This window comes from Lactuca saligna, chromosome 4, assembly GCF_052625555.1.
Source record: "Lactuca saligna cultivar CGN05327 chromosome 4, ASM5262555v1, whole genome shotgun sequence".
NCBI classification, from domain to species: domain Eukaryota; kingdom Viridiplantae; phylum Streptophyta; class Magnoliopsida; order Asterales; family Asteraceae; genus Lactuca; species Lactuca saligna.
In genome coordinates this window covers 83,896,083-83,905,971 of record NC_136420.1, presented here as the reverse complement: position 1 = coordinate 83,905,971, position 9,889 = coordinate 83,896,083, and the positions used below count along the sequence as shown (strand labels likewise).

At 30.3% G+C, this 9,889-nt stretch overlaps 1 protein-coding gene across 1 annotated transcript; it reads left to right on the top strand.

Moving 5' to 3' along the window:
- The first annotated feature begins 4,401 nt into the window (after positions 1-4,401).
- MGP (C2H2 and C2HC zinc fingers superfamily protein) lies at positions 4,402-8,033 on the top strand. Its single transcript, XM_078990663.1, has 3 exons — positions 4,402-4,744; positions 4,944-5,340; positions 6,824-8,033. Exons 1-3 carry the CDS (start codon positions 4,618-4,620, stop codon positions 7,689-7,691), a joined length of 1,392 nt encoding a protein of 463 aa, XP_078846789.1. The 5' UTR covers positions 4,402-4,617; the 3' UTR covers positions 7,692-8,033.
- Positions 8,034-9,889: the final 1,856 nt, after the last annotated feature.

The following is a 9,889-nucleotide window of genomic DNA, read 5'->3' as shown; positions in this document are numbered from 1 at the left end:
GAATTTCGTAATGACTGACAATAAGAATTGAAAATATATCAAGTCTCAAAAACACCAAAGAATTATACGTATTCTAAAGTCTTAAATCGGAGAGTTTAGGATTACGATTCCTAGACATATTGTTAGGTTTCCACGAGACGCTCTATGTGAGTCATGTTTGTTTCTAAAAGCCTTATGAGCTAGCATCATTTACTAAGCTATCGTTAACATGGTCTTTGGTGGTTAGATCTTGTGTATGTTTGTGTGAGGATTTACGAAAGGGGTGAAAGAGGGAGTTTTATGATGGGGTGTTTTTCTTTCATTAGGATCAAAATCCTAGAATCGAAGCCTAGAACTATAACCATTAATCGAGGAGGTGTCTTATACTGTAGGTCTATGTACACAACATAGATTTATAATTAAGAATGTTGGTGTAGATCTATTTCGTATGGAATGATTTATGTGCGTTGGTCTTTTTCCCCATCTTGGTTGCTAGCTACAAGGCTTTGCATGGCTGATTAGGTCACAAACACTCAAAACACCCATTCCCTTTCCTTATGTAGCTCATAAATCATCCATGGTTCACTCCTAACATCCTAGATTGGATTTTTATGACTAATACACTAAAAAGGGGCAGATCAAGATCCTTGGAGTTCATTATCTCATAAAGTCTCCATCTTTTGGGACAAAACCCTAATATACTTAAATAACACGCTTATGACAAAGGAAAGGCAAAGGTTGAAGCTTTATACCTCAATAAGAAGCTTCCCACTCAGATTTGCTCGAATCTAGAAGCTTGGACTTCAACTCCTCCTTCTTCAAGACCTTCTCTTCTCTTCAAAATCACACAAACACTCTCAAGGCTCAATCACACATATAAAAGCTTTAAAAACGAAGGTTAGGGCACTCTTTAGGGTTTTATCTCTGGAAATGGTGGCTAGAAATAAGGCCATCATATCCCTTTTATAGGGGACTCACCCCAAATTAGGGTTGCACTCTGGGCCTAGTACGGCCAGTGTACAAGGTGGTCTCCACGTCACATGCACGCTGGTGAGTATGCTAAGCGTACACCTCAGGTACGCCCCACGTATGCGTTTTTACTCTTTTTATAATACGGGCTAAAATAGGCAATAGCTCAAAAGACCAAGGCTCTCGAAGTATACCTGGTCTTGGGATGTTACATTATGGGCTTAGACACATAATCCAACACAATATTGGGACCAAAACATAAGAAATCACAACCCTAAACTAGATCTACTTGAGAAAGCCATCAAGACTAAAACTTTTTACCTCCAGAAGCTAGATTAAGATGAACAAGGCTTGAATCTCCAAGCTCCAAGACAACCAACACTTCTCCACGGAGTTCTTCTTCTTTTTCCAAAAGCACAAAAATCCACCAAAATCAATCTAATGCTCAAAATCTAACCAAATGGGGGCTAAGGCTTCGAATATAGGGTTAGAGGGGATTAAGGATGAAGATAATGAGGGTTAGAAATGAGTTAAGGGCATTAAATAGGGTCCAAGACCATAAATTAGGGTTTGCATCTGACTAGAGTACGCCCAACGTACTCTAGGTACACCCAAGATACTCAATAGCACTCCATGATCGTCCCAATCTAGTATGCCCAACGTATACCCGGTACGCCCAACGTACTCAACTTAATCTAAAACGCTTATAGCTTCAAATGGTCATAACTTCTTCGTTGCAACTCCATTTTTGATGATCCTTATATCCACAGAAAGGTATTGAAGAGCTCTATAGCCCTGTCTAATTACTTTTGACTTAAAATACCTCAAACTAAAATCCTTAATTCATGAAAGGCATGGACCATCACGTTTACCATTAACACTTGGGCTCCATAGCACAAACCGAACTCTTAGATGACATAATCTACATTACCATCATCCAAATGGATCTAAACCTCTCTTTCCACAAAGCCCGACGCCTTATAATAATTGATCTCCAGATCATGATCCCGAATTCTGAGATGACTCGAAACATGTTGTTATGAGAATATTGTGATTATAATAAAGAAAACATTGTAATAGAAGGTACCGATACTCAAACTTACACTAGTAATATTAAATTGAAATACATTAAATTATTCAACAATATGAGGTGTAAAAACTTATTTTGTCATCTGATATACTTACTATAAAGGAGCCTAGTTGGCTTACTACATAGAATAAGTGGCATGATTGCATGAGCAGGTGGTTTGAAAACAGAGTGGATGGTTGGATACATAGAAGATTTCCATAATAATATGGGCAATTTGGATCCGTATAACCTTATATGCAATACGACTTCCAACATCCATTTTCGCGACAAAAATTTTTTTACTACAACTCTTGAAAATGTTCTTAGGGAAAGGCCTTGTAGATGAATCTTCTGTGTGGGAAGCGAGTTGATCATATCTTGTTGATGTAATGAAATCATCACTTAAAGATCTCGTATTTACATATGGAAACAAAAGGAAGACTATCTACTTATGATTTAGTTAGCATATTTTCTTGTAGTTTGCAATGTGAGTACCATTTTTCTCAGTAATAATTGGTCGGGTAGAGTATATATCCATTAGAACTTAAATAGAGGTTAGTTCGACAATCAGGAAGGCCATGAGCCATTAGCGAGACTACTGAACTTTGAATTCTGGAATGGTTGCATGGGGAATGAGGTAGGTTTACTATCTTAGGAGTAGTAAATGAAAACGGTGACTCGTTAAAGAGTGTAGTGTATATAGTTTCATTACTATATGAGAATGTGGAAGGACTAAATCCTTATGAAAGAGCGAATCTCGAATATCCTTTGCTATGTGTGGGTTTACTTTTGTAAGAAATAGTTATATCGCAGGTTTAGCAAGATTAAATTCGCGAAGTTGGTGGTCATTTTTTATCTCTCGATAAAACATGGTATTCTTAAATGGGAAATGAATTATAAGACCAACGAAGTTTTCAAACCGTTCAAAAAACTCCAATTATGTTTTGTTTGTTCATTAAAACCCAACGAACTTAACATTTTGTCTAAAAAAATCAACTAACTTACACTTTTCATTTAGGGTCAATCGGCTAATGTAAGTCAACGAATGACATGGCTAATGACATGTAATTAAATATCAAAAAATGACTTTTAAGACAAACAGAGTTTCAAAACTGTTCACAAAACCCCAATCATGTTTTGTTTGTTGAGAAAAACCCAACGAACTTACACTTTTGTCCAATTCTCCTTAGAGGCAACCAAATTCATTAGTTATATAACTACTTGGCAACTGACATGACATTATATTTATTTACTTGAATAAAAATATTAGAACTTCCCTTTATATATTGATTTAGGGCTTGGAGAAAAGAAAAACGACAACGTCTGTGTTTGATCTCTTGTAATAACTACTTCTTATTCTTATTCTAAATAGTTGATGTCTAACTCAAGATCTACAAAGAAGATATTTGATGATGCAAACTCTTGTGGATGTAGACGCATTTTCGGATTTGGACATCTAGAATGGATGATCATCTACAACGGAGGATCATGTCTATATTCTATCTATTTGTTTGGTTTCTTTCAAAAACAAAAACTTATTAAAGTGGACATGATAAAGCTTTTAATTACACTTACCCATCTGTTCGAACAAGCCCTAAACATTATCTTTGGATGATCCTCTGTTATTCGAGACGTCCAAATCTGAAAAGGGTGTTTACATCCACAAAAGTTTGCATCATCAAATATCTTCTTTGTAGATCTTGAGTTGGACATTTACGATTGAGAAGAAGAATAAGAATTAGCTATTACAAGAGATCAAACACATACACCGTTCGTTTTTCTCTTATCCAAGCCCTAAATCGATATATAAATGACAATTCTAATTTGTTTATGCCATGTCTTTAAATATAATGTCATGTTGTTTGCCAACTAGTTATATACCTAATGAATCTGATTGCCTCTATTGAGAATTGAACAAAAGCGTGTTCATTGGGTTTTTTATTTTTCAACAAATAAAACATGATTGAGGTTTTTTAATCGGTTTTGAAACTTCATTGGTCTTACAAGTCATTTTCCGATATTTAATTAAATGTCATCAACCATGTCATTCGTTGACTTTCTTTAGCTGATTGACCCTAAATGAGAAGTGAACTAAAGTGTAAGTTAGTTGTGTGCTTTTTAGACAAAAGGTTAATTTTGTTGGGTTTTCTTGAATACATAAAACATAATTGAGTTTTTTAAACGGTTTGAAAACATCGTTGGATTTATTAGTCATTTTCTGTTCTCAAAATAAATAAATTACTGAATTTACGATTTTAGTAGATAAGTCGGATTAATGATGTTTTTAAACAAACGTTGCAATTTTGATAAAACGATAATAATATATTAAATCCCCGACCAAAAGTGGTTTGAAGACCACCCACATATGTGTATGAAAGAGGCTGCATATGAGAGAGAGAGATTCATCTTTACATTTCTTTGCTATAATTAAGAATGTAACCTTGATTAGGTTGTGCTCATTCCCTTTAGTTTTTTAAACTTAATTTATTTTCATAAAACACCCAGCACAGACACACCTAAACACTGCAAGATCTACTTTGAATACTTGACAACGTACGCAACCAAGAAGAACAAGAAGAAGATCATCTAAGGAGCTCAAGATGTTAGAGAAGCTTGTAGCAGAAGAAACCATAATACCCAATGGTTTCACACACAACAACAGTCTTCGACTACCTTCCTCCAATCCTCCCATCATCAAGAAGAAAAGAAACCTTCCAGGAACCCCAGGCAATACCCGTTTCAAACTATCTTTTTACTTTCTTTAAGGATCGTATGTTTCAGTATAATATCATCGGCTGTTGGGAGCAATTGGGACTTTAACACTTTCGATTCATAGAAAAACCCTAATTTCAACCATTCATGATCATCATCTAGTCATTTTCATTCAAGACTTGTTAATTTTGAATCTTGTTTCACAATTTTTCAGATCCTGAAGCAGAGGTTATCGCGTTGTCACCCAAGACTCTGATGGCAACAAATAGATTCTTGTGTGAGATTTGTGGAAAGGGATTTCAAAGGGATCAAAACCTTCAGCTTCATCGGCGAGGTCATAACCTGCCATGGAAACTAAAGCAAAGAACAAGCAAAGAAGTTCGAAAACGAGTTTACGTGTGCCCGGAGAAATCGTGTGTCCATAACCATCCGTCAAGGGCACTTGGAGACCTTACTGGTATCAAGAAACATTTCTGCAGGAAGCATGGCGAGAAGAAGTGGAAGTGTGCCAAGTGCTCTAAGTGTTATGCAGTTCAGTCGGATTGGAAAGCTCATTCCAAAACCTGTGGGACAAGAGAATACAAGTGTGATTGCGGCACTCTTTTTTCAAGGTATTTTTTTTTTTTCATTTCCACTACAAGTTTAAAACATAAACCTACAAACATAAATATTATGTATAAAATGACGCCGTTTAAGATTTTTACATATATTTATACTTTTAGAATCATACGCTATCAATTATACTTTTTTTTTTACCATAATTTTCGTTAGAATATTTAAGAAAAGTATCAATAATACTTCAGATGTACAGTCCCATAAATCATTCTTTCTCGTCATCTTATCAGAAACTGATATTTTTATTAGTTTATTTAATTAAAAGTTGGTGGAAAAGACCAAATAAATATGTTTGCTGAAACAAAAATATGCAATTAACATATTTATATATGTAGTTTGAATATATAATTAATTAGTAAATTTAAAATTATATATAATGCTGTTTTTTAATTTAAATAAATATCATCTCTGTGATTTGATTTGTTTATTTCATTTAATTAAAAAAATTAGTTTTGTTCCTATCTCTCTTTCTATTGTGATTAATGTTCAAATTAAATTGAAAATTAATAAATTATATATATATATATATATATATATATATATATATATATATATATATATATATATAAAGTAAGAGAAAAAAATAAAAAGATATCTAATTTTTCTTTACTTAATTCCATAATATGGAAAAAGGTTAGTAGGTTTTTCTATATATTTTAGCTTTCATTAATTAACTAATAATATATTACCCATGCATAAACTTTCAATAATAATCACATCATATGGTGCACACATCGATTTGTTATAAAGTATATAGTACACTTTCATTATTATTAATTACTTTTTTTACTATTATGATTGAAATGTTGTTCATTCTTGCATAAATATTTCAAATTATGGATATGAAAATTTGAAAAGTGAAAGGCATTAAGACAATAAATTCAAATCTAATTAAAATTATATATATATATATATATATATATATATATATATATATATATATATATATATATATATATATATATATATATATATATATATATATATATATATATATATATATATATATATGAAGGATGTATGAAGGACAATTTAATTTACTTCTCTCATTTTAACCATTACTTCAAACTTGTTGAACTTGTAAATTATATATATATATATATATATATATATATATATATATATATATATATATATATATATATATATATATATATATATATATATATATATATATATAACTAATCATATAATTATTTATGACGTTAGCATTGAGCTACCATGACATCATGTCAAAGATAACCAAACATTTTTTGCAACCAATTAATATATGTCAGCACTATATCCAGATAACGAAAATGACCCCCCAAAAAAAGCTCGAAAAAAGAATGTCCTACACCTATAATTTCGTGTCCAAAATTACATGGCTAGTATTTGTTTGATAAAAGATAATTAGTTTCTTCATGACATAATTGGTTTATATTAATTGTCTTAGTGTTTTTAATTATTACTTAAGAAAACTGAACCATATGTATTCAGGAGAGACAGCTTTATCACTCATAGGGCATTTTGTGACGCCTTGGCGGAGGAAACTGCAAGGGTTACAGCAGCATCTCACTTTAACGACACAACAACAGCAGGATCACTTGGAAACATAAACTATCATTTTGTAGGACCACCGGTTCTCGCTGGTCCAACCATGGCTCAACACTTGTCTTCCATTTTCAAGCCCATCTCATCTAACCCCCAAAACCATCTTGACCCGACACAGCAAGGTGAGCTTTCACTATGGGCGAGTGGTACCGACAATATTAATAACGAAAACAATAAGCATAATAATCTCCAGGACATGCATCAAATCGACACGGTTTTATATGCTGATCCTCATCAAAACCACAATCCACAATCCGAATATCATTCCGATTGGGGTGTGTTTGGAATGAAAACCACTTCAGATCACGAGGTTAATGTAAGTGCACCTTCTTTGTTCAGCACACAAAGTATCTCGCACCAAACACACCCGACGGCAAGCATGTCTGCAACTGCTTTGTTGCAGAAAGCTGCTCAAATGGGGTCGACCTCCTCTGCTACGGCCAACCAATCTGCTTTCCTAGGAAGCTTCGGATTGAAATCCAGCAATAATTGTACTACAATGGTTTCAGCTACTGCTCCTAATCAAGTTCAAGAAGAGAACAGATTTTGTGGGTTGTACGGTACTAGTACCATAATGAATAACTGTAATGGAAGTGATTTGGAGAATGACTTTTCCAATTTGGAGCAGATGTACCCTCCCTCTAAAAGAAGGCATATACAGATTGAAGAACATCATGGGGGGCAAACTAGGGATTTCCTTGGTGTAGGTATTCAACCCATGTGCCATCCTAGGATCAGATTTGATCATGTGTAAAGGTGCATGAGAGAGAATGAGAGAGAGAGAGAGAGAGAGAGAGAGAGAGAGAGAGAGAGAGAGAGAGAGAGAGAGAGAGAGAGAGAGAGAGAGAGAGAGAGAGGAAAAGTGGTGGAGAAAAGATGATGAGATGATCCATGCATATTCAGATGCTGTGGACTTTTAAGAAAATGGTGCTGGCTTTTGAATTTGGGAAAAAGGAAGGAGTGTTGGTAGTGGTGACGCTAATAAGAAAGAAAAAAAAAAAGCCTTTCAAAACTCCATTATTGTTCATCTTTAGTATCCTCTACTTATGTTTAATTCTACTCCAAAGATTAATAAAAGTACGAATCAAATTCAAAACTCTCTTCTTTTTATATTAAAATATCCGACTTTACACAAAAGCATTAATTATAATATATTAAAAGTTAAATATATAGATTTAAAAATATTATTTTAATATTGAAATTTAGTTTTTTTTATGATTACATTTCAGGTTTTATATATATTTAACCTTATTAACCAAATTATAATCATTATTAGAAAGACATTATAATTTATCACTTTTAACTATTTATAAAATATTTTTTAAGTTGTTTAAGTTGAACTAAAACTTATATTTAAGTTGATCCTTTAAGTATTTACAAAATATTTTTTAGTTTTTTTAAATGAAACTGGAATATATATTTGAGTTGACATTGTAATGCACAGAAACATTTATATAATTGAAGTCTTTACAAATATATATTTTTAAAAATATAACACTAATGTTGTTGTTAAATTTGATATAATAATTCGTATATTAATTTGATATAATATTTTGATTATTTTGAATTATATGATAATATATAAATCTATTATAACGTCATAATCTCAATCGTTTAAATGACTTCTATTCGCGAGTTAGACATCAATAAAATTAAATATTATATATGGTTTAATATTATTTATATATGTTATTTTTAACTACTTTTTCAAAATTTATTTGCTTAATGTTTTAATTTCTATCATTATAATTATTTAAAATATCAAACATTATTTTTTATTTTAAAGGTAACAATATAATCATTTATATAGAGTTATTTTTAACTATTGTTATTATAAGTTATTTTAAGCTACTTATTTAAAAAATTTTAACGATTATATAAATATATTTAGGAAATATTTTAGTTAACTGATATTACAATTTAGTTTTTGCATTTATCACTATAATTTATCGCTTTTAACTATTTACAAAATATTATTTGGTTTTTTTAGTGGAAAATAAATTTATATTTAAGTTGACACTATAATGTTATATTTAAATTAACAATTTTAGTATTTTTTCAAAACTGTTCAAAAATTATAGTTTTAAACTGATAATGGTTTACATGCAACAACATTTTAAATCTAATCAATTAAATATAATGTGTTAAAAGTTAAAGACATAACTTTATAAATAGAAGTAAATATATTATTTTAAAATTGAAATTTAGTCTTTTTATGACTACACTTTAGGTTTGATATTTATTTCACCTTATTAACCAACTTACAATCATTATTAGAAAGACACTACAATTTATCACTTTTAACTATTTATAAAATAATCTTTGGGTTTTTTAAGTTAAATAAAATTTATATTTAAGTTGAGCCTATAATGTTATATTTTAATTAATAATTTAAGTATATTATACAATTGTTCAAAAATTATACCTTTAAAATGATAATGTTTTACATCAAACAATATATTAAAACTAATAAATTAAGTATAATATGTGAAAAGTTAAAAAACATAATTTTATAAGTAGAATTAAAGATATTATTTTAATATTGAAATTAAGTTTATATATGAATACACTTTAGATTTGATATTTATTTAACCCAATTACCAAATTATAATTATTATTATAAAGAAATTGAAAAGTTATGGGAGTTTTAAATGAATGTGGTGAAAGAAAAAAAGAAAGGGGGTTTCAAATGAATGAGATTCAAAAAAGAAATGCTAGCTTTATTAGTATGTATGATATATATATATATATATATATATATATATATATATATATATATATATATATATATATATATATATATATATATATTTGAAATCTTTATAAATATATGTTTTTTTAAATTTAACAATAACGTTGTTGTTAAATCTGAGATAATAATCCGCATACTAAATTGATATAATATATTGATTATTTTGAATTATATAATAATATATACATATATTATAACTA

Coding starts and splice junctions, on each gene's coding strand:
- MGP (XM_078990663.1), top strand. CDS start 4,618: ATGTTAGAGAAGCTTGTAGCAGAAGAAACCATAATACCCAATGGTTTC. Junction 4,745..4,943: donor AAACCTTCCAGGAACCCCAG/GCAATACCCGTT, acceptor ACAATTTTTCAG/ATCCTGAAGCAGAGGTTATC. Junction 5,341..6,823: donor TGCGGCACTCTTTTTTCAAG/GTATTTTTTTTT, acceptor ATATGTATTCAG/GAGAGACAGCTTTATCACTC.